The following is a 26,049-nucleotide window of genomic DNA, read 5'->3' on the forward strand; positions in this document are numbered from 1 at the left end:
GCCTCTGCCTTCACAGAGATCATAGTTGAGAAGGGGAAAGGAACATATGGGAAAAAAGGGCACAATCCAATGTGCTCCTAAGCACCATTTATACCTTCCAGAGCTTCTCCTCAATATAATGTCATTTTAGCAGCTTTCTAGTTAATAGATGTTCATCTCATCTTGCATAAACACCGTTAATATGAATGTCTGCTATGAAATGCCAATACACAGGCAAAAATTTCATTCTCCACATTGAGGAGCAGTTGCCAAATTATGTGTGTATACATTTTCCTCAGGAACCGAAAGATGTATTTTTAAAGTAGATCAAATGAAACTGGTTACCATGTAATTTTAAGAGACTGCGCAATTATCCAAACATTTCAGGAGACATTTATCCAGTGAAACTTCTGTGCTGTCTAGGAGTCAAATCATTCCCCATATAACGTGTCAAACAAATACTTTAAAAGCCTCATGGAATTTGGGGGAGACCCACTGTAAAGATAAACAGGATTGCTTGATGGTGGTTCCTGAAAAGTCTTCCTGTATAAAAACAAGCTAGATGGGATGGAAAGCTCATTTTCACTGATGTGAGGGGCAAAAACTAAACTCAAACTCCCTTGAAACTGGGCACCCAATCTCTCCTCTTCAGGGCACCCAGTGTTTCTCAGCACTTCTCTAAGTAGCTGGCACCTAAGCTCTCAGCACCAAATAGTCTTTCTCACACTGGCAAAGCCATTAACACACTAATCAATACAAAAAGAAAAGCAAAGAGGGAAAGCACTCCCCCATCACCCCCTGAAGCATAAATCCACATTCCCAAGTATGTCTCTCCACAAGATGCTGAAGCCTGAGACTCAGGTACCTGCAAACCTTTTGGTCCACGGTTTCCAGCCTCACCCCAGTGATGCTACCATCATTCCTAACAGCAGCATGATAGCTATAATCCTGGACTTGGGAACATTCCCTAATACCAATGTCTAGTGAATTCTGCCAGACATGGAGACCTCACTAAGAATGTATATCCAACCAGGAAGTCAACTTATACAGCTTTTTAAACTCTCAACCTGAACTTACTAATCCTCTTAATACATATTTGTCTGGTGTTTCAATTGATTGACTTTTCAACTGCAAAACGTTTTTAAATGTTAAATTCACCAAAAAAGGGTTAAAAAATATGTCTCCATCCCCAAAGTTGTAAAACTAGAAATACCTTTTATAAAAATATGACTGATAAGAAATTCGTTTGATAATTTCATCCAAGGGGCATAAACTACTGACCAATAGAACAAATTCAGCCCACAAGGTATATTTCGATTGGCTGCAGAATATTTAAAATTTTTCTTTAAAATAGAATGACGTGGTGAAGCATACCACGTGTGTTATGCCTAGGTTCCCACCATGGTCTATCACAGCACTTCATTCATCACGTTATCTCATGGTGTCCAAAGGCAAATTAGTTTATGAACTCTGGCTTATACTATTTGCCTTTAGAAGAGTCTAGGAAAGAATAGTATTGGTGAATATGTAAAAAACAACCCATAGCTTTAAAAAATATAGGTAATATGTTATGTATGTGATTAAAATTCTTCAATCACTTTGAGGATCTACCTGAGCTCTTAATTCCCAGTTTCATCACATATTTGACAAAAAGTTGGTCTAGATCTCCTGAAGGCAGAAATCTATCTCCTCAGAAAAAGTATCAACTTTTACAACAGTTCTTTCATCAGACAACGGCTCTTTATTAAGATTGGGGCCTGTGTTTCTTCATTATGCAAAGAAAAAAAAATCAGGCAGGATATTTCAGCAGGGGAAAGGAACATTATTACTATGCTCCCCACTGAAAATTAAAATATTCAAAATATGTCAAAATCATCCTAGACTTAATATCTGATCAGTGGCTTAATGTCTGTTTTTACAGAGAACATTTTTATATGTATTTTTGAGAAGCGACTTCCACTATCTTCAAAAATGTGACCAAATTGAGATTCTCAGAAACTGGAGGACAAACAGAAGAGGCAACAAGAACACAAAATTCACCAGCGACAGAGATTCTATTTGAAATGAATAGAATCACACTAGGAGTAAGAACCCGTTTCGAGAGGCTTGGAGCAGGCTTTGATAAATACACATCCCACGGTCTTTGACTTAAACTAAATATATTCATCAGAATGTGTAGCTTTGATAATTATGATACGATTATTTTGGAAATGCAAGAATGCTGCGTTTTTCTCTATCTGTGAATAGTCTCCTAAATTGGACTTCATTTACGCATTCATTTATTCATCCACCCATCAATCAAACATTTATTGAATATTTACTAAGTGTTAGACACTCTGGGTTGGGGATACGATCTTGAACAAGAGAAGAAAAGCCTGTTTCCAGATGACGCTTACATTTTAATGGAGTGGAGAGCAATTACGATATAAACTAACTTTTGAAAAATGTGTTTCATATAGCCATACAGGCTATGCCTACAGTGAACAAGGTGATGGGATAGAATGGCTGGAGATGGGCCCTTCAGACTGGATGGTCAGGAGAACCTTTCTAAGGAATGTGTACGGCACGAAGCTTCTCAAACTTGGATGTGCCTGTGAATGGCACAGGATCTTGTCAGGATGCAGATTCTGATTCAGAGGTCTGATGTGGGGCCTGAGATTCTGCATTTTTAATGAGCTCCCAGGTGATGCTAATGTGTCAGGTCCTCATACACTTGGGATAGTAAGGACTTTGAATAAGAAATGAGAACGGTAAAACCCTTGGGCATATATCTGGAAAAGATTAAAACTCTAATTTGACAAGATACATGCACCCCAATGTTCACAGCAGCACTATTCACAATAGCCAGGACATGGGAGCAACCTAAATGCCCATCGACAGATGAATGGATAAAGAAGATGTGGTCCGTACACAATGGAATATTACTCAGCCATAAAAAAGAATGAAATAATGCCATTTGCAGCAAGATGGATGGACCTAGAGATTATCATACTAAGTGAAGTAAGTCAGACAAAGACAAATATCACAGAATATCATTTATACGTGGAATCTAAAAAATGATACAAATGAATGCATTTGCAAAACAGAAATAGATTCACAGACATAGAAAACAAACTTATGGTTACCTAAGGGGAAAGCGGGGAGGGATAAATTAGGAGTTTGGGATTAACATACATGCACTACTATACATAAAATACATAAACCTCAAGGACCTACTATATAGCACAGGGAACTATACTCAATATCTTTTAATAAACTATAATGGAAAAGAATGTGAAAAAGGATAGATATACACATATATGTATATATATGTATATACATATAACTGATTCACTTAGCTGTACACCTGAAACTAACACAACATTGTAAATAAACTATACTTCAGTTAAAATAATTTCTTTTAATAAAAAAAAAATGAGCATGGTAAAAAGAACTGACAATCATCTGTGGGACTTTGGAGAGGAACTGAGACAAGCCCAACCTTGTGTCCATCTCATTTCTAATCTTCTCTCATCTGTCTCACAGGATGCCCCAGGGCATAACGGGAGGATCAGAGATCTGAGACCAGAGAGGCCAGGGCTTCCATCCTGTCTCCAGCTTTTCACAGCACTGAGGTTTTGGGCAGCTCCCGTACTCTAAGTCTCATTGCTCCACACTGTGGGATCCTTGCGTAATCTGTCTGGCTTAGAGCAAAGAATCAGTAAATGAAAGGCACTCTGCAGCAGGCATCATCCTACCACGAGGTGACAAGTATGAGGACGGCAAACAACACAATAGGACAGCACAGCAGAAGAGAAAGAGAGCCCCAGGGCCCCCAGTCTTGCTGCTTCACTGTTCCAAGTATGGGCTTCTCAGCTCCAGACTCTTCGAGATACGAGAAAAATAAGCCCTTATTTAGTTAAGCTCACATTAGTTAGGTTTTCTGGTTCTTGTACCTAAATGCAATTCATATCTAGTTGTTGAGTGCAGCTATTCATTATTATTGTGGGGCCACTTAGCCACTTAGCAATAGGAAAAGACAGGAGCACCCTAAAGCTTTTGCCAGTGTCCTTAATCGTGACAACCAGCTCTGCCCACCAAAAGCTAGACTACCAAGAAACGCCACTGCATTTGACTCCTGATCTGTATTATCACTGAAGATAATGTGGAGACCTTCACACATCAACCCCTAAATTCTCAAGGCAAATTTGAAGTGTCCACTTTTTAGAAATGGTCATCAAAATCCCCCAGTTTTGAGGCAACTGATAATGTTGTTGGCACATCATGAATAACCCAGTGTCAACCGTCATTTCAAGCCAAATCTGGGACACCCTACAAGCAATAAACAAGGCACATATTCTATTCAACTGAGCAGAAAACCAAATTAGCATGTGAAAAAAGTTTAGGAAATTGAGACACATGCAACTGAGGAAAAGAAACTTTTAAAAGAAGCTGTGCCCTCACATAGGTAAAGGTCCTTTCGTAACATTAATTAATCAGCAAGTTTGTACTCCGTGTCTGTTATGTGTAAAGTACTGGAGGAAAGTGAAAGGCAGCTGGAGCAGGATGCCAAGTTTAAGGTCCTCACTGTTGTGGGAAAAACAAGTCAGAAGTGTTAGGCCAGCAGCGAGGCACAGATCAGTCTAAGGGAAGGACCCTCACTATGACCTAAGGGGGTTCAGGTAAGATGACTATAAAGAAAAGATGTGGGATTTTCATGGTAAACGGGGGTGACAAAGATGTTCCAGGTGAGGGGAAGTTTGAGGACCAGCGTATATATAGAGAGAGAGTGTGAGTTTTACTAGCTGAGCGTGAACAGACCAGTTTGGCTTGTCCAGAGACTTCAAGAAGGTTTAGAAGGTGGTATGTATGTAGTTAGAAAGTGAATTGTGAGGAGCATCAAAAGCTGATCCTTAAGTAATTGGAACTTAAAACCTGCTTACCTGAGCTAAGAGCAGATCTGTTTAATTAAGAGAGGAAGTTCTGCTCTCTTGCTTCTCTTCACGTGGGCTTTCCTCTGTGCATGAGCGCCCTGGTATCGGTCTCTCTGTGACCAAACCTCCTTCTAAGGACACCAGTTGGATTGGATTAAGTTCTACCCTAATTGTCTCACTTTACCTTAATTACCTCTTCAAAGGCTCTATATCAAAATGCAGTCACATTCTGAGGTCCTGGGGGTTAGTGCTTCAGTGAGTCCAGAACAGTCCCCAAACCAGAAACTTGGAATTCATCAACTCTTTCCTTTCCCTCATCTCTACTGTCAAGGTCTACCAGTCATGACTCTGAACTCTATCTTCACACCATCTAAGCTCCTTAGAAAGACATAATAAAATCTTTAAGTTTTAAGCCATGCCTGCCTATCTAGAGTTGAAATTCAAAACCCTGACTTTTAGAAACTACTTCTGAACAAAGGTCAGCTATTTGCTATTTCATCTCCTGAAATTAACTTCCCTTCCTTTCAGTTTATCAAACTCCTCACATCCTTCAAGTTTTGTTTCAATATTATTTTCCATGTGAAGTTCTCCTTGACTCTGCTCCAATTCTTGCTGGCCCCACGCTATCATTTTACCTTGTCTGGGAAGAATTTACCATTTCTGCCACTCTACTGTCACTGAACATAGTATACTGCAAATACTGGATCCATTTCCTTCATAACATCATGAGCTCTTGGAGAAAAAAAAAAAAACACCAATAGAAGGAATGTACACTCTGGAGTCTGTACAAGCGTCAACCCTAGTCCTACCATTTTTCACTATGTTGACTTTGTCAAGTTACTTAAAATTCATTGGTAAATAGGAATAGGAATAATTCCTATTTCATAGGGTTATAACGACAAGCAAATGAAGTAATCATCAGTATGAAGCAGAGACTCAATAACAGCTAGCTATTTTTATAAAACATGTAGAATATAACAATGACCACAACTCTTTTCTTCTTGGGTGTATTCTGTGCTACGTGATTTGCAGATATTATCTCTTATATACCTAAAGTAAGTGTAGACGTGCATGATTACCCCTCTTTATAGGTGAAGAAACTTAGTCTCCGAAAGGCTACGCAGCTTGTCTAAGGGCTAACAGCCAACACATGTGGAACCAGGGTTTAAGCTAAGATTTAGATGATTCAAACAAAGCATACTGTACCCAAACAATCATTCAATATGGAAGGCAGAATGGGTGCTCAATGAATATTGATTGAGTTGCTTAATTCATTATTAATCCACAATTAAATTAATATATTTCTCACTGACATTTCTATAGGGAAAGAGGTAAATAGGGTCTCATGTTAAATTAACTCAGTAATGCTAGACATACATATAGAAGTTATTGGTTTACACACTTTTTTAAGAATGGAAATGAAATATGTGTCAAAAAATGGAAGGAATATAAAAGGTGCTTAAAATCACCAGATTTCTGCTGAAGTCTCTCTCTCTCTATCACACACACACACACACACACACACACACACACACACACACACACAAACATCCCAGATCAGCAGCTGAAAACTGAGTGTCCAAACAGTACTTTGCATTTTATGCCAATCTCCCATCAATGCTGTTCATTGTATCCCATACCTTGCTAGTTTTTTCTATAAAATATGATTTTCCTCCTTTCAAATTTTCCTCCTTTCAAATAAACCCCAGAACAATGCAGACGTTACTGATTAAAGCATTTTTTTTTAAAGAAGTACAATTTATATCTCTTAAGCAAAGTCCATCATGTTAGCCTTGGTAGGGAATTAATTTAATTAACACAAACCGTATTTCTACAACTCAGATGATCTTCAGAGATACATTCGTATGACATCTGATATCGGGTCACATCAGGCTACATGCTCACCTTGAGTTTTCTAGTGCTGAGGTACAATACTGCTCCAATCATACAGAGACATTTTAAGAGTTTTCAAACACATCTTGAAGTTCTAAAAATACCATACACTAAGGTGTGCCTTTCCTGCAAGACATGGCATCAACTGGTGAATTTTAAGGTATTTTTGCCCTACTAAGAGCAGGTTAAAAAAAGAGAGAAATATATATATGTATTTTATGATCATTTTATAACTATGCTAGCTTACAATAGTTACTTTGCCTCTATTAAAATACTACACAGTTTTGTGGGACATTTATAACTTAGCAACAGAAAAGAAAATATTCTTGAGTGTTCAATATATATTAGAAATAACACTTAATTTCATATGAAATAATAATCATTTGAGCAACAAAGTCATAAAGCTATAAAAAGATTTAGAGACTTACTATCAAATATTTCAAAATTTCTAAAACATATTCTGCCTTATACAATTAATGTTAAAAGTGCTTTTTGTTTTTCTTTCTTTAAACCTTGCAGGAGATAGTCTTCGTATTTTACATGTTCTCTAAACAAAATGGGACTATTATTAAGCATAGTTTAATATATTTATTTAAATAGAAATGTAAAACTCTTTTTTATGATGGAACCTTGGATTAGAATAATTGCTACTGGTTCCATAGGGTATTCAAATGTGTGCCCTTCACCCCCAAAAGGCAGGTGCAAGCTTTCCTGGGAAAGCAGCTCTGCTAGTGTAACGCACCTGGCCTCTGTACTGCTCCTTTATTCAATCCTTCCCAGGGGAAGAGAAGGAACTTAATATGATTGAGTTTGGCATATATGGCGTGGCCCTTACTCTTTCCTCTCTTTAGGGAGCAGCTGCCTTTGGGAAGCACCTGTTCTGCTCCGGTCCTCCAAGCTTTAAGTTATACCAGAGGGAGCTCTGTCTCTAGTATAGCTCCAACTGGGAGGTAACTTTGCCTAAATCTGGGCTCACTGAGAGGAAGCCCATTTGCTGTTGATAATATGCCACATTCTCTGTTATCGGTTTCTTCAGAAATAAAGGTGATGTGTTGGTCTCCCATCTGCCTTACTCTTATTTCTTTCTCAGTTGGCTCAGAACTTGGGTGGGGAAAAGGAGTGTTTGTACTGAGCTCTTTCAAACCCCAAATGAATAAGTATATTTTTACTCCTTTTATCCATTGCAGTCCTCCAAAAGGGAGATTTCACCCCTATCTACAGACACCAGAAACACAAGACAAAGATGATGACCTAAATTATATAAAACCATTAGTTATAATCTTCATGTTCAAAGCAAGTCAGGTTGATTAAACTGCCCGCTTTGAAGCAAAAAAAAAAAAAAAAAAGCCATATTTCTTTCTAAGGATAGTTTTATGTATCTATCTATGCATATGAGTATACATAATATATACACATATATATTTAATACATAAATATAATGTTATTCAAATAATCCTTATGGTGGCATAATAAAAAATGTACTTGGTCTTTGTGCCTGTTGCTGGCACACAACCCTATAACCCTTGGAATCTCTGGAGGGATGAGTGTCTTTTATGTGCTAATAAATATTTGGTGGTGGGGAAGGGGAGGGTGCCCTAGATTACTTCGGCAGGGCAACACATTGCCAGAAAGACCAGGGCAAGATTAGAGGGCCAGAACTTTTAGCCCCACTCCCTGACCTTCTGGGGAGGGGAGAGGGACTAAAGAATGAGTTGATCACTGATGGCTAGTGATGTAATCAATCTTGCCTACGTAATGAAGCCTCCATGAAAACTCCTACTCAACACCTAAGGAGGAGAGCTGAGGAACACATCCAGGTGCTGGGAGGGTGGCACGCCCAGGAATACCACAGCAGCCCCAGGCCCTCTTCCCTATACCTGCCCTAGGCATCTCTTCCCTATGGCTGTTCCAGAGTTAGAACCTTTACAATAACAGAAGTGTTCCTCTGTGTTCAGTGAGCTGTTCTAGCAAATTATCAAATCTAAAAAGGATGGGGAGGGTTGTGAAATTCCAGACATTGTAGCCAAGCTGGACAGAAGTGTGTGGGCCCCGGGCACCCCGTACTTGTGACCGGCATCTGCAGTTAGGGTGGGCCCTTATACCTGTGCACTCTGACACTAAATCCAGGTAGTTAGTGTGACCTGAATTAAATTATAGGACACCCAGCTGGAGTCCAGAGAGTTGAAGAACTGCTTGTTGGTATGGAAAAAACCTACATTTGGTATAAGAAGTGTTCTGAGTAAATACAGTTCATACTTACCTTTTCTTTTCCTATAACAGCAAAGAAAACATTAAAACCAAACCAAAACCATGCACACCGATTTCCACACTTTTCTCTCACTGGACAGGTATTACACGTGCTCTAATATCCAAGTATGATAGAAGTTGGCCAGGGTCACCAAATAGTTCTCAATTCGTGTTGTCATTTCAAAAGACATAATGTATTTAAAACACTCACACACAGTTTTAAAAAGACATAGTTGTTGAAACATCAAAGAGCTGGTTCTTATAAAGAACTTAATATACAGGAAGTCCCTACAATGACAATTGCCTTTTCTCTGGTCACCAAAATATCTAATCCTACTTTTGTTTAAATGAAACAATATGGGCAATTTTTTCAGTGTTACTTTTTGTCTGCTTACATGAATGCAGGGTATTTCCTCATAAACTATAGACACAAGCTATAAAGTAAGCAATATAAAGTCTTAGAATACTTTAAAGATCATTGAAGAGCTTGTCTGTGTCTTAAAACAAATTATTATTGCAAAATACAGGTAAGCATTTGCAACGTTCCACGCTAACAAGCACCAAATTTGAGCTCTGGATTTTGGGTATAAAATGAAATCTTGCACTTCTAAGTTCTGAACTACTGCACATTAGATGAAACTGAGAGCAGTATTTTCAATCACATCATTTTAACTTCACTCATTGCTATCAATGTATATTCTTCCCTGATAAAACAAGGTGGTGTGAATCTGTGTATTCTGATAAATTGTTTTCCTATCCTCATTCTCCTCGAACAGGAGTATAAACTTCTGGTTCCTATCAAGTGAGTTTTTATTAAAAACGCAAATTCATGTGAGTCTCTGTGATTTGGGGATAGGCACCAAATACTGACTGCTAAGAGTTATGAATATTTATCTGTTGCTGTTATTAAAACACATTTTTTTTTTCCTACCAGAGTATTTGAATAAACAATTTCAAAATGTTACTCCATCTGTCAATGTTTTCTGAAAACAGTACAAACCTTCTTTTTTATCTTCTGGAGTAATCTTCACTTTTGTATCTGTTATATCTTTGAATGAGGCCAGAAAAAGGACCACATCTCCTTTCTCATTCTTTATAGGGACAATATCCAATAGGCACCAAAATGGAGACCCTGCAACGGTAATAAAAATACAAATCAACCACTGCCTTGTGTTTTTTCTATGAAAATCACATCATTTGTGGTATAGTTAATAAAGTCCTTACTGTTTTCTTCTATCCCGTGAATCTCCCGCAAAATCTTAAAAATGTCAGTTTTCAGACTCCATAAACGCCTAGCCTCTAATGCATATCTCTTCATTCCCAAATGAAGTGCTTTCTCTGAAAATAAGGGAGTATTTTAAACAAAACCACTAGTCTGTGCTGAGACCTTTCTGCTTATGTCATTCAAATTTGTATTTCTTCTTTGAATGTATTGATGTTGAAGCATTCCACTTGATGAAACTCTGCCCCTTCCCGCCCAAAGCACACACTGGTTCCTAAATAAAGACTTTTGTTTGATATGAGTTTGCTAGAGGTTTATTTAGTCCATTTAAAAATCAATGCTTGTGCACCAGAATGGCTAAAAGAAAAAAAGATGGAAAATACCAAGTTTTGGGAAGGATGATGCAAAGTAATTTGAACCCGCCTACATTACTGACTCGTTGCCAGTTAGTACATATACATTAAAAACTGTTTGGCAGTATCAAGATATATTATCACAATACATTATATGGTAATGTGAATGAGTGATATATAATAATCGACAGGGGAATGGATGAATATCACTAACATAATGTTAAGCAAAAATAACCAGACCCAGAGGAGTAGAATCCATTTAAATGAAGTGCAAACATAGGCAAAACAAATCTAGGGTTTAAGAGGTCAGGTTAGTGGTTACCTTTGGGAGATTGTGATTAGGAGGGGACACGGGTCAGGGTGTTCTGCGATGCTGCTCCATATCTTTCATGACCTTTACGTTGATTGCATAGGAGTATTCAGGTTTTGAAAGTCATCAAACCCTGTACTCGTGTGTATTTTTCAGGGTATATGTTTTATTTCAAGAACATATTCTTTTTTTTTTTTTTTTTGTGGTACGCGGGCCTCTCACTGTTGTAGCCTCTCCCGTTGAGGAGCACAGGCTCCGGACGCGCAGGCTCAGCGGCCATGGCTCACGGGCCCAGCCGCTCCGCGGCATGTGGGATCTTCCCGGAGCGGGGCACGAACCCGTGTCCCCTGCATCGTCAGGCGGACTCTCAACCACTGCGCCACCAGGGAAGCCCAAGAACATATTCTTAAAAGTGATACTCAGACTCGTAAAAAAGAATGAAATAATGCCATTTGCAGTGACATGGATGGACCTAGAGATTGTCATACTGAGTGAAGTAAGCCAGACAGAGAAAGACAAATATCATATGATATCACTAATATGGCGAATCTAAAAAAAAAAGGTACAAATGAACTTATTTACCCAACAGAAGGAGCCACAGATGTAGAAAACGAACTTATGGTTACCAAGGGGTAAAGGGGGGGGGAGAGATAAATTGGGAGATTGAGATTGACGTATACACACTACTATACATAAAATAAATAACTAATAAGGACCTACTGTATAGCACAGGGAACTCTACTCAATACTCTGTAATGACCGATATGAGAAAAAAAGTGGATATATGTACCTGTAAAACTGAATCACTTTGCTGTACAGCAGAAACTAACACAACATTGTAAATCAACTATACTCCAATAAAAATTAATTTTAAAAGTGATATTCAAGTTCAATTCTATTCTTTGAGCAAAAGAACCATGAGAAGTATCATTAACAGACTTAAGTTCAAACCTAAGTCTTATATTTTGAAAAGTTTTTGTATATTTCAAAATACATATTAAAAAATATATTAAAATTCCAGTACTAGATTTTCTACTGAAAAGCATTCTTGGGCAGAAACATTTGAAGTTGATGAAAAAGTTATTGCTTAAAAACTAAACTGTTGATCTATTCACACATAATTTTCCTACACTTTTACTTTGATGGGAAAAAATCTGAATTTCCATCTTATTTGGGAATTGATTTCAAAGCTGGGTATATGACAAAAATCACAGAGTCAGAAATATCTTTGATGTTTTAACTTGCTTTGTATATACTGTGTTAGATCTCACACTTTCCAACACAGCGATATATCCATCCAGCCTTGGAATCTCTCATTTTTCTTCAATTGAGCACCAGACGAGCAGCTGATTTGTATTTAGCGTCCATCTGACATAAAAATCGTATTTTACTATAGCTGCTGGGGTATTTTTGTTGAAAATGTGTGGTTAAGTACACATGGAATAAATGTATGTGCAATGTGCTGCTACTTATAAAGTATGCCTTGAATATGTACCTGTTCCCCCACATCCTCCTAATTGTTTAGTGGCATGATTTCCTTCTTGTTCTTTTGACTCAGACACATGGTTTCCTTTCATTCATCTTCCCAAATATCTATGCAACAGCAATCCCACCTCAATACCCCATCACCAGGCTCCAGAAAACCTAGAATCTATGGCTTATCACCAGGGCTCCAACATCAATCAGCCATGTGACCATGGGAAGTCAGTTAACATTTCTGCAATGAGATTCCCTCGACTGTAATGTTCTCACATCCTCCTGTCCAGGGTAGGTATAGTAACCCCAAGAAACATGAAATGATAACTCAATGTTATTGTCTATGATTAATGAAGAAACCTCATAAATGAGCCATATCCCTGGCCAGACACTGCTCTCTCCCTCATCCCAGAATGGCTCTTACTTCCAATTTTTGTCTATGATTACCATTTCAACTTGGGAGCCTCTTCCCCTAATGCTGTAGCTATGGTAGGAACAAAAAGAACCATCAGGCCAAGCTATCAATCACACCCTAGAGACAGTAATCGTGGGGACTTGGAGAATGGCATGAATCTAATATTTTGGTTCACACTTTAAAACATCTGTCAATTTCCTTGCAGGAACGTCACCCAAATCAGAACAGAGAGTATTAATTTTCCTGAAAATCATTCGATCTACGCACTCAGACAAGCATCATTATTGTCTCCACAGAGTCTCCTCACAGACGTGCCAGTGTATTTTAAAGAAAAGCCAAAGCACAAAATGAGGTGAAAGCCAAGGAAACAGCTGCCAACATGACAATATTCTCTAATCAGCCATGATGCATGGGCATAATGTCATAGCATGCTCTGGAAGAGTTGAAAAATCACTTTGAAATTTGTCTTTCAAGTTATAATGAGATGTGATCTTTGACATTTTATAAATTCATTAAAAACTTCATTAATATGGGTCCTTCTAAATTCAAATTTTGTAATGAGTTGTCATGAGCTAAGCTAATGTCAACCTCCCCATTACATACATGACAAAAAAGTGAATCAGGGAAACAGCGTAAGAGACATATAGGCCTATCTTTTTCCTCCCTCTCTCCCGCCCTTCCTTCCTTCCTCTTTCTTTCTTCCTTTCCTTCCTCTTTCCTCCTTTTCTTCCTTCCTTCCTCCTTTCCTTCTTTCCTTCCTCCCTCCCCTCCCTTCCTTTCTTCCTTTTCCTTCCTTTCTTTCTCCCTCCCTCCCTTTATCCCTCTTCCTTTCTTCCTTCAACTGCTCCTTCATATTTATCCACACCAACTTCCTTACAAATATGGCTTTGGGTACCTCTAAAGTTAGAAAGCAAAGCATAAGCCACTTGCTTCTTCTTCCAGAAAAAGAGGATGGATGCTGAAACCTACCAATCAGGCTCAAAGCAACACCCTTCACACTCACTTTGCTCTCTTAGCCTTCCCTTCCCTGCTGTCCTCAACCTCTCTGCCCTGGCTCTCCGACAAAACCTTCAACCTTACACACTGTAATAACTCAAAGCAATGCCCCAGGGTCTGCTGCTTCCTCTCTTACCCGTGGGTACAGTGATGATCCTGCAATGTCTTTCAGTCAACAGCGCCCCAGGCCTGGCACAATAAATCTCTCTTAGTGTTAAGGAGGGAGGGAGAAAATCCCTCAGCCTCCAATCCAGAGATGGGAAGGATTCTTAAAAGTAGGGTTAGAGGGCAGAACTTGTGTGTCAATGTTAACTCCTGTATATAGCAGCCGTAGTTACCATGTGGGTTGGTGAACGCTAAAACAGATGAGTCTCTGGCAAGATTTAAGCTAGTGACACCTTTAATTTCCATGGATAAATACAATTTATGGGTGAAAACAGGGTTTATACCCTCTATGGTAAACTGTATTTTCGGAATCGCGTAAATAATTACGCAGAGTTTAAACCTGGTGGAATGTCCCATGTCTCCATTTTTGGTGCTTTCTTTTCCTTCATTGGGAAACGGGTGCAAGAGAATTTGCCTTGCTAATATTTACAATGGAAAGAAGACATATGCTTTCCATATACCCCTAAAAGATTATAGTTTGCAATAAGTGAACACTAATGAAAAAGTTTCTAGTATGAGTTCATTGTTTAATAACTTAATACAAGGAGGTAGAGATATAAAGAATATTGAGTTGTGGGCTTCCCTGGTGGCACAGTGGTTGAGAGTCCGCCTGCTGATGCAGGCGACACGGGTTCGTGCCCCGGTCTGGGAAGATCCCACATGCCACGGAGCGGCTGGGACCGTGAGCTATGGCCACTGAGCCTGCGCTCCTCAACGGGGAGAGGCCACAACAGTGAGAGGCCCGCGTACCGCAAAAAAAAAAAAAAAAAAAGAATATTGAGTTGTGAGTCGTTCCCTTCTCTTTAGTGACTGGCTGTGTTGCCATGATGGGACACAGGTTGTGTTTCCCAATTTAACACAACAGCAGAAAGGGATGGGTACCCTTAGCAGGTCCCTCGTATCAAGCAGGATTTTGATTGGATCTTTAATGGTAAATATGTGTGACCTTTAGTTTTTGAAATTATGGCTACACAAATATAATATCCTGAGTGTTAACAGCACCAGTATCCTGTGAGCTAAATGTTTTCAGGCGCTCCTCATATTTCACAGTAAATCTGATCTCTTTCTCTATAACCATTGTCTCAGTGCTACGTACCCAACGGTGTGATGACAGGTTTGACAATTTTTAGAAATTAGTCCAGGGGATATAATACTGGGAAGCGTGTGGCCCAAGGGCCGCAGGTGTGTAAACAAGGCACTGCTAATGGTGGCGGCATGACGGGACCCTCGTATCTGTAGCAGAAAGCGCAGGACATCGATGAGCATCTCAAGCGAGTCTGCGCAGAGCCGTAGTTGCCCCTCCCCCTTATCACAGTTGTTTCTGCCTTGTTCTGGCCCTAACCATCTCTCACCCACTCTTCAAAGGTGTTCTCCCTACCTTTAGTTTTCTTCCCATGCTGCTTCCAAGAATCTGTGTAAATAGAGTGTCCTGATTAAAAATAACGAATGGCTTTTCATAGCTTGCTTAAAAAATTAACATAGCATTCCAGAGACTCTTTATCAACATGGAAAATCTATTTTCACGAAACTAGAAAGGTAAATAGGAAGGGGATGGGTCATGTGAAGTGGTGATGGAAAATAAGGATCAGATTAAAAAGGAGGGGGATGTCCCAGGAAGCACCCAGAGCTGCGTGGGAGATAAGCCCTACAGCAGCCTCCCCAGCACTTCCTGGTGTTTGTACTGTTCTAAGTGATGAAAGCAAGGATTCTTTGGTGAAGTAGCAGGTAAAGGCTTCACTTTATCTGCAAGGAACACTTCTTCAAAGGACCATCCATCTATAGTGCAGCCTATACGTGTTTCAGATCTGTGCTCAGTTCCCAGTGAATTTGCATTGGGTGGACACGCTCCTCCAAATGCCCCAGGATCCTAATGCACTGGGGCCCCGACGTCTTGTGCAGCAGTGGAGGGTAGAGTCGGGTTGGTGGGACGTGAAGTGAGCCAGCTGGAGACCTCCCTGAGTGGGCAGTGGTAAAGACACCTCTCATTTCAATGTCTGATGAAAAATGAGGCTCTCAGAAAACAATGTGTTTTAAATTTGTTTCTTTATAGAAAAAACAATAGACTGGGAGAATACACACAAAATATTCATAGTGGTGGATTGTAGGATTACAGTTTCTTCTTTTTTCCTTTTCTCATATCCCTGCTTTCAGTTTTGCTAGAATAAGCATGACAGAATTTTTAGTGGGATTCTGGCAACTCTAGAGATTTGGAATAAGAAATGAAAGGAGTTCAGGACTGGGTGATAAGAGTGATGAGGTCATATTTCTAGGGAGATCACTTTGTACGTATTCTCCATGATTTAAATTCTCACAGATATTCCATTTCAAAGTCTAAGAAAAGTTCCATGTTAAGTTAGGGTAACTAAAAAAAAAAAAGAGGGAAAGAAAGAAAAGGAAAAATGAAAGGAAGAAAGGAGGCATAGATACAAATCAACTGACGCTTAGCTGAACTGAATGTGCCCAGTTTGTTTTTTCTTCCTCTTTCCATTTTGTTCCAAGTTTCCTTTCTCCTTAAATGAAAGTACTTTATTCCCCTCCCAGGAGTATATATTGGCATCTCTCAGAAATCTCTAATAATTTGGAACGAGAGGAGCTTGGGAACTTGAGACCCAAAAAATATCTCCAAGATGTGCTTTAGTCAATGATTCCAACATGCTTGCTCAACAAATCATTTACTATAGCTTTGACCAATAGAGTTATTACTTGCTTTAAGAAAACCAAACAGCTTCTGATGATTAAACATGGAAAATTCTTACCTATAACTGAAAGAATTTTTCACATATGGGTAGCCACAAATTCATCTGGGATAGGTTTAGAGGAAGAGCCCAGCTAACTGCACATGGTCCAATGAGAAACAGATAAGGGATTCCTGACAATGTAATGCACACAGCAAGGACCTAGGGATAGCTGTCATTTATTAAGCTTCCATTATATGCTAGACACTGAGTCACAAGCTTTGTATGTATTCCATCTAAACTTCTCTTTGATCACCTTGACCAACATTATCAGAAACTGAAGCACATTTCACAAATGTGGAAATTGAGATGTGTAGTATTTTCTTCAGGGTCACACAGCTAATGAGTGTCAAATAGCAGGATGTAAACACAAATCTGAGTTTGATTTCCAATGTTGCCTTACTATAATCTTCTGGGAATGATTGTATTCTGTGAACAATGTTTTAGAAACTGGATTTCATTTCATTTAATCTTTCTATCCATGCTATAGAACATCAGGATACGTATTCTTTTTAAAATGTCATAAGAGATAAAAGTGAAATAAAGCCTTTGGATAATCAACAAATTTCCCTCTCACCCCCGAAGAAGAGTAGAACCTCTATTTGAAACAAGATTCAGCTACTTTAGTTCTAGACTGGAATATATCTCTCATTTAGGTACACATGGCTCTAATTCTTAAATTTGCTTCAAGTAGCCAATGAGACAATGGGATCTGAAAACCACCACTGGTGCCACTTTTAATCCCCTCCTTGAAACAACGGCTTTATTTATCCAAATAAAGCCTTTGGATAATCAACAAATTTCCCTCTCACCCCCGAAGAAGAGTAGAACCTCTATTTGAAACAAGATTCAGCTACTTTAGTTCTAGACTGGAATATATCTCTCATTTAGGTACACATGGCTCTAATTCTTAAATTTGCTTCAAGTAGCCAATGAGACAATGGGATCTGAAAACCACCACTGGTGCCACTTTTAATCCCCTCCTTGAAACAACGAGGATGCAGTCATAAAAGCTTCATTATCACAGATTTTAGGCATAGTTACCAAGGTCGTTAATGCATGTAGCACCATATTCTGACCTCAGGCACAAAACCTTTGCTTGACCCCTTCCTCCCAGGATGTTTCTGCCTCTTTCCTAGAATGGTGATCTCTGTGCCATAGTAGCTCTAGGTAGGATGCAGAGCAACATCCCCTGTGCTCATCTCGTCTAAGACTGGACATAACAAAGAGAACTGAGCCCAAATCAACGCTGAGCCATGGCTCTCTCTTCAGTGATGCTCTAGGGGAAAGAAGGACAGATGTGCTGAACCATTGTTAGTGAGCAGATAAATGTCTGATCCGACAGGCTTGGCTCCATGATTGCTACTTGTAAGCCACTTCTTTCTGAGAACAAGGCGCTGAAACAAACTCACTCCCTTGATACTTGACTTTAAGCAAAGCAATTTAAAATTTCTTCAAACTTGGCCGTTGTTCAGTGAGGAGAAATTCTATGGTCTCTGTAGGGCAGACGGGAATAATTGTTGGCACCAAAATAAAGAAAAAAAGAAAAAAAAAAAAAAAAAAAAAAAAAAAAAAAAAAATACAAAAAAAAAAAAAAAAAAGCCGTAATGCCGACATAAACACAGCATGTTTAAGGGGGTCTGGGACTGTGGAACTACTTAGTTTAGGACCCAAAAGAAAAATATTTGGAGATTACATTGCAAGCAAATGGACATAAAGTTATTCATTCATTCAACAAATTTTTACTTAGTGCCTGCTATGGCTGGGAAATGTGTTAAGTGTTTGGATACACATCAGTGAACAAAACAGAACAGATCTCTGTCCTATGCCCTGAGAGAACTTACATTCTACTTTGGAGAGAAAAACGATAAATTACAAATAACTGTATAGTTTATTAGAGGGTTTTAAATGCTACAGCAGAAAGAAAAAGTAGAACAGGGTAAAGGCATATAGAATGTAGGAAACAGCAGTGTAGGGCTGTAGCATGACATTCTTAAGTGCTACTTAATATTGCTTTTGGATATTAATAAATGAGTTGTGTGTTATTGCTGGTCCTCTTAGAAGCAAATGATGAGTAGATTATGATGCAGATCTGAGGTCAAGCAAAGGAGAAAGAAAGGAAGAAAAATTGGATGACAGTGTCTTAGACCTCAGTGCAATTCTAAGGAAAGTTCACCAAGGCCATCAAGGAGTCATCTAGCCAAGCCAATCATCAGAGCTTCACCGCATCTCCTAGGACCAGACCTGTCTTAGCAGCCCTGCTTCACTCCGTCACTGGCTGGTAGCAGCCCCTGGAAAGTCTGGCCTGTGCCAACACAATGATGTGTTTCAGAGGATAGTAGCTGGGGTCATCAGCCATACTCTCCTGTAATCAGAGGTACGAGACGCACATTCTCATGGTTGCTACAATTAGTATAGTAGATATCTCATGTGTTTGGCAGACTAGGATCCTTGCCCCTTCCTCGTGTCACTGCACCTCCATGTTCCACTGGAGATGAAAACTCCTCTCTGTGTGCAGCCTTGGTAGAACTACCCAACCTGGTGCTGAGACAAGCCCTCACTGGAAGGATAGGCAAATCATCCATGCTGACCAATCATTCTTTCTCTTCTGGTAATTTAAATATTGACCAGAGGGATCCAAGATCAAAAATGAAGGAAGCAGATTCATTCAACAATGAAGGCCAGAAAAAACTTGCCAGTTTTTCCTGCTACCTAGGCCTCATGAACACTACTGCTTCTTGCCTTTTTCAAAGACTGGTTGCTCATCCCTTTCTCTGGTTCCATAAGTTACAACATGTGTTTTCAATAAATTAATATTTTTGCTTCAGATAACCAGAATCCATTTATATTGCTTACAAAGAACCCTAATTACAAAAATGATATATTTAGGAAAGGACAGTCAAAATCCAGGGATTAGATGACATTGCATATGGTTGAGTCCTGAATTCTTCATTTATTTGCTGGGTATCCTCAGATACAATTTTGACACCTGTTTATACCACATCTGCATACTGGATATATGTTTACTTCTCATGGCTAAGAGCTTTGAAGAGGTCAATACATGCAAAAGTATTTTATACTTTTTGACTAATCATATAAAGTAAGGAGTTTACCTGAATGTGTAATGCTTTAATTCTTTAACTATTAAAAAAATCAGGCATAACTATGGCTCAGTATTAATATTTGTTAAAGCTAGGTGGGTATAGGGTGGGCATTTGTTATAAAAATCTATGTATTTTGTGTATGTATGAAACATTTCATATATTTTTTTAAATTAAGGAAACAGGAGAATTATTCAGCACTTCCTTAAACATCTAATTGAGTATTAAGTTGTAAGATACAAAGTCTTTTCAGATTGCTGGAGTTAGAAAAGGTCTTTAAAGATGATGACAAGGAACTCTTTATTGTAGAGATGAAGATCCTGAGTTCAGGGTGGTTCAGTAAAGAGTGCAAAACGATGAATGTTAATTGTTGAAATGGGAGGGATTAGACCTCAAGTCATACGATTCTCGGGTTTGTGGGCTTTGTGCTGAAACACAGGGCATTTCTCCAAACATTAAAAAAAAAACCCCAAAACCAAAGAAATAATTATCACATGAGTAAATAATCTAGTTTTGATATCTTAAAAGGAAAACTTGTACTTATAGATGTTATTGAGAAAATAAGCCAGGACATGTAACAAACTCCGCATTAATCAAGTTCTTTTTAAGCAGTTAGGTACAGAATTAGAAACTGTGTTTAAAAACTTGGGCAAGTAAGGTAAAAAGGATGGAAAATATGTCCTGTGGGAGAAAGCAGAAATTTCGCGATGAGAATTTGGAAACAAGGAAATAGGAATTAAAAAGAGATGGTTAAGGATCTCCTGACAATTCTCCAGTGTATAAATATACGACTGCAGTTTTACGTGTCAATTTGGCACTTTCCAAGAACATGAAGACAACAAACATACTGAGTATTTCCTCCATTGTGCAAACTCGACTCTTAGTGAAGATTCACGAGCACTGCGCCAGATTGCCCTGAGTCACAACTTGGCAGGCATGTGAGGCAAAACAGTTAGGCGCTTCCTCAACTTCCTGTTTCTTCCCTAAAATAGAGTTGATACTTCACCAGAACTGGAGGCCAAACTCCGGTGCCTAGACAAGCATCACTGGATCCACCAAGCTCAGGGGAGCTCTTAGTACTGACAAACCTGCCCCAAGAGAGACATCTTATGAAAAACAAATCTGTGCATAACATTTTCTTATTAGCTTCCATATGATGATAGGCATTTTCTTCCAATAACAAGAAAAGTACATTTTGAGCCTATAGCTGTAATTAAAACATGACAATTCAGAATTCCCCTAAACCACGAGGGCTTCAATTTGATGGTCAGACTAACAGATTTGGTACATCCATCTTCAGAGGTCAGCAGACTAGATGGGAAATATTTTTGGCTTTGCCATTCATATAGCCTCTGTCTCAACTACTCAACTCTGCTATTGTAGTGCTAAAACAGTAATAAGCAACACATAAAAAATGAGCATGATTGTTTTCCAATAAAATGTCCTTTGTAAATCAGGCTTCCCCCCAGTTATGGCCCACAGTCCCATTTTGCAAACTCCCTATGTAGAAACCTACAGATTACTGTATATGAGTAGTTAACTCCTGATTCTTTGGAAGTTTCGAACAGACTCTATCCTGCGACAGTATTTAAGAAGTACTATTTGTTAGTGTAAGAACCAGGTAGAGTCTTTGTTTAGGTAGAACCCAGATTCTGAACGCCATAGTGGTACATGCTAAAAGAAGATTATCCAGACAACTGTCTTTTATAGAGGGTAGTTATTTCCTTCCTCTTTTGGTAATGAGAATATACTTAGTTATCCTTCACCTGAAAAACAGGCTTAACTGTCAATGAGCCAGAAGGATCTCTGACAAGGCTTTTCTTCCAGTTCCATCAATAGAAGCTACTTTGGGGCTTTCTGAGCTGCATCATAAAGCAAAATACATGCAGATCAGGAGGCTGAAGGAGTGAAATGGAGATTGTGGTCAAAGAGTCTATACAAAGTCAGGCCAAAGCAAGCTAAAAAATGTAAGAAAGAAGCTAAAAAGTGTGAGACATTTCTTCCCTGGCAGTCTCTTTTATGCACCGAGAAAGACAGGTCGTTTTCCAAATCATTATATATATCCTATACAATCAAACAACCTTAGGCAGAAGGGGATTTTTTTAACCTCCAAACACATTCTGAATTTAATGTTTTCCCATTCAATAGTATCTTTCCTTAGTAGCATTGTTAACAAGATTTCTCTTGCTGTTTGACTCCTATTGTATTTCTGAAACAGAGTGCTTTTTTCTTTTTTTTTTTAATTGTGGAACATAACGTTTCAAAAGATAATTTAGTGGACTCAAAATTGAAGAATTCTGAGGAAGTCAAGACTTCAGGAAAAATAGCTCTCCTTATCATAGATGAAATCAGCTCTCCAGTTACAGCTTGTTTTACTGCCCATCAATAGAGATGTTCCAGACATAAGATCTTTTTTTTTCACTTGATGTCATTTTTAATAATGGTGCTTCTTGGACCCTTCTCACCAGTGCTCTGTGGATTAGTAAATATTAAAAAAAAAAAAAAAAACAAAGACAGAAAACCCCAAATTCACACCCCAGACTTTCCTTCTCTCTCATCTTAAATATACACCCAATAAAGCACAAAAGAGCAGGTAAGGTGGCTTCTACAGCAAATGCACGTTTTAGAGACATTCCTGACACTTCCTTCTTTCTCATCCCCCAAACCAAAGAGATCACCCAATCCTTCTAGTAGCTAAACCGGTGAAATTGGTTCTAAATCCATTCACTCTCACTTTATTGGCCACATCCTAGACTAAGCCAGGGTTTCTCAAACTTTAACGTCCAGCAGAATGCCCTGGAGGGCTCCTGAAAGCACAGACTGCTGGGCCCACCTCCAGATCTGATTCAGTAGGTCCGGGTGGGGCCTGATAATTTGCATTTCTCATAGTTCCAGGTGATGCCAATACTACTGGGCTTCACATCACACTCCTAGCAGCACTTGGCTAAGGGACCATCACCGCGTATGTGCGTTAACCTGCCTTGCACGGCAGCAAAAATAATCTTTGAAAAAATGCAATAGTCATGTGACTTCCCTTAGAACGCTTTGACCGTCCTTAGTTAACTAGCAATGGCGCGAGTCTGACAGCAATCTGACTCCTGTCTCCCTCCCCACCCCATCTGACACCCGGTTCTCCAGTGACACTGGCCTTCTCTCCTTTTCTCAGATGATGCTGTCTCTCCCAGGACCTTTGTACACGCAGCAGTATTTGCCTAGAATCCTTTCATTCTATTCTCCATGCAGTCAATTTCTACTTATCCTTCAAAATTCAACTCAAACATCACTTCCTTGATGAAGACTTCCTCGTACCCCAGATTTGGTCGGATCCCTCTGTCATTCCCTCCCATAGCAGCCTGTAATTTTCCTGCAAGTTACTTAACAGGTCGTGTGATTATTTGATGCGTCTTTCTTTCTCAGTAGACTGTAAGGTACAGGAAATCACAGACTATGTCTTCTTTCTCTTGCACTCTCCCACATGCAAAGCAGAGTGCCTGGCCTGAGTATGGCAGGTGCTCTAAAGTTTGTGTTAAAAGAATAAAGTTCATCATTAGAAGATGCATTCCAATTTTACAATAATAACATTGCTAGCTGCAAGAGTGATCACTAACATTTACAAAGCACTCATGTGCCAGGCACTGCACAGCACTTTACAAGCAGTATTTCATTCAAGCCTATGAAGTAGATGTTACTTATTATTGCCATCTCACAGATGAGAAAACTGAGGCTCAGGAAGTTGAAGTTCATTGCCCCAAATCACATAGATTATAAGTGATGAGAGCTTTTTTGCCAGAGAGATACAAATCTAGACTCATTATTACAGCCAGCATTTATGTGGTTCTTTATATTTTCTATCACTTATTTCCTTTATCGGACCCCCTTGATAGCTTTAAGATATAAGTATTATCTCTGTTCGCCTCTTACAGACAAGATAAAGTATTGAAGGGTGAAATGACTTTGCCAAGGTTACATACAGAATGTCAATATCTGAGCCAGGACCCGAACTCAAGTCTTCACATAGGAAGCTCATAATTTTTCCAACCAACCATGTTGGAAATGGTAAAAAGCGCTCTCTATAATAAGACAATTTCTACTACATATCTGTTCTCAAATATACATCTGAAAATGTGAATTCACTTGAACATCCTGCCAAGTTGCTAAAGGCCAACAACTGGATTGCTTATTAGAAAACTCTCAGCTTTGAGAGGTATTTCCATGCCAGAGCTTCTAGGTAGAGCAAAAATACTTCTCTCTTTCACATTCGGGGTGGCAGTGGGGGTGGGTCCCATTATCTCCAACACCAAGCACAAGGATTCCTGAGTTATGTGCAAGTTGCTGGCTTTGTCTGAATTCTCAGTGGCCGCCTCTCCAGCTGCTCTCCCCTTTTCTTTCTTTTTTTAAAATTTGTATTGGAGTATAGTTGATTTACAATGGTGTGCTAGCTTCTGCTGTACAGCAAAGTGAATCAGTTATACACGTACATATATCCACTCTTTTTTAGGTTCTATTCCCATATAGGTCATTACAGAGTATTGAATAGACTTCCCTGTGCTATACAGTAGGTCTTTATTAGTTACCTGTTTTATATATAGTAGTGTGTTATGTGTCAATCCCAATCTCCCAATTTATCCCTCCCCTCCCCTTTTCCCCCCTGGTAGCCATAAGTTTGTTTTCTACTTCTGTGACCTAGACTTTGTCATACTGAGTGAAGCAAGTCAGACAGAGAAAAGCAAATATCATACGATATCACTTATATGTGGAATCTAAAAACATGGTACATATGAACCCATCTCTCTTGCCTTTTCTTGCCAGCGTTCTCTGGGGGGGGGCACTCACCACTCTTGGCTTCCTTATTTGTTTACCTCCTTTGTGCCTGCATTGGCCTAGCCTCCGAGAGGCAGCTGTGATAGAAAAGACTTAAGAGAAGAGGGGTGTGGATGAATAAACCCCCAGACCCCAGTCCTGAAACCCTGAATTAAGGACAACATGGTCACTTCCTGGGCAAACATATGTTGATTTAGTAACCTGGCAGAAAACTCCGGAATGCCACTTCCTCTACCTGTGCAAGCTATTTATGTAAAAAGAAAAAAAATATCCTGGCAATGGAATCAATTTCTGCCTAGAAACAGAAAGAAAAGGGAAGGATGGGGTCAGAGGCCTGAGGAAACTTGGAAGAAGAGGGAACTATGAGTTAGAAACAAAAGGGCAAAATGAGCTCACGGGAGACAGACTCATACAGCGTCTCAGGGTTATTCCTATATGGGAGAAGTACAGGGATTCATTTGAAACAGCAAGAGAAATATTTTCATTCAGTAAGCAAGTATCTATTAAGCATTTCTTAAGTATCAAGGACTGTTCTAGGCATGTAGATACCAGGATTAATATGGAATCAGAAAGAAGGGCCACTCTCAACTGTGCACAATCTCATGGGGGAGATAGATGTGTGAAGAGAAAGTTATAACACAGGGTGTGTCTCAGTCAGTTTTGGCTGCTATAACAAAGCACTGTACAAAGACGGGGTGGCTTATAAACAACAGAATTTTTTTTTTCTTAGAGCTATGAAGGCTGGGTGGGCTGGATGTCTGAGCTCAGGGTACTGGCACCATTGGGTTCTGGTGAGGACCCTCCTCTGGGTTGCAGACTGCCAAATTCTCGTTGTGTCTTCACATGGTGGAAAGAGAACGGGCGAGCTCTCTGGCCTCCTCCTATAAGGGCACTAATCTCATTCATGAGGGCTCCACCCTCATGACCTATTACCTCGCAAAGACCTCTCCAAATACCACCAAAATGGAATTAGGGTTTCAACATATGAATTTGAGAGGAAATAAAACATTCAGTTCATCACAGGATGGGACCTACTCTAAAGAAAGGAAGCATGATATGAAACAGAAGGATCAGAATGTCACAGCTGGTGAGGGTCTCACAGGTGAGACAGGCTTGAATTGAGTCTTGATGAATTTATTAGCTTAATGTGAGTGGGGGAGGTGGTGGAGTACCAATCCTGGCAGGGAGAACATCAAGTTCAAAGGCACAAGACAATTTAGAACGTGGAACATGTTTAAAAAAAAAAAAGCATTAAATAATGAATCAAGCTGAAGCGGGAGTGGGGAGGTAGCAGGGTGCTGTATGGGAATGATGAGTGAGGGAGGGGGAGAGTGGAAAAGGGGAAGGATGAGTTTGAAGAGATAGACTACAGACCAGAGAAAGCTCATCAATAGCTTTATATGCAGCCTAAAGAATTTGCATT

The 26,049-nt window shown here is 39.3% G+C and overlaps 1 protein-coding gene across 1 annotated transcript in view; it reads right to left on the reverse strand.

Annotated features, from left to right (window-relative positions):
• The window catches only part of KCNH8 (potassium voltage-gated channel subfamily H member 8), a 383,045-nt gene that overhangs the window by 214,939 nt on the left and 142,057 nt on the right, over positions 1 to 26,049 (reverse strand). The window contains exon 3 of the mRNA XM_065876325.1: positions 10,033 to 10,164. Within this exon, the coding sequence (XP_065732397.1) occupies positions 10,033 to 10,164 (132 nt within the window). The remainder of the gene's footprint in view (positions 1 to 10,032; positions 10,165 to 26,049) is intronic.

This window comes from Phocoena phocoena, chromosome 4 (assembly GCF_963924675.1).
Source record: "Phocoena phocoena chromosome 4, mPhoPho1.1, whole genome shotgun sequence".
In the NCBI taxonomy this organism is placed as follows: domain Eukaryota; kingdom Metazoa; phylum Chordata; class Mammalia; order Artiodactyla; family Phocoenidae; genus Phocoena; species Phocoena phocoena.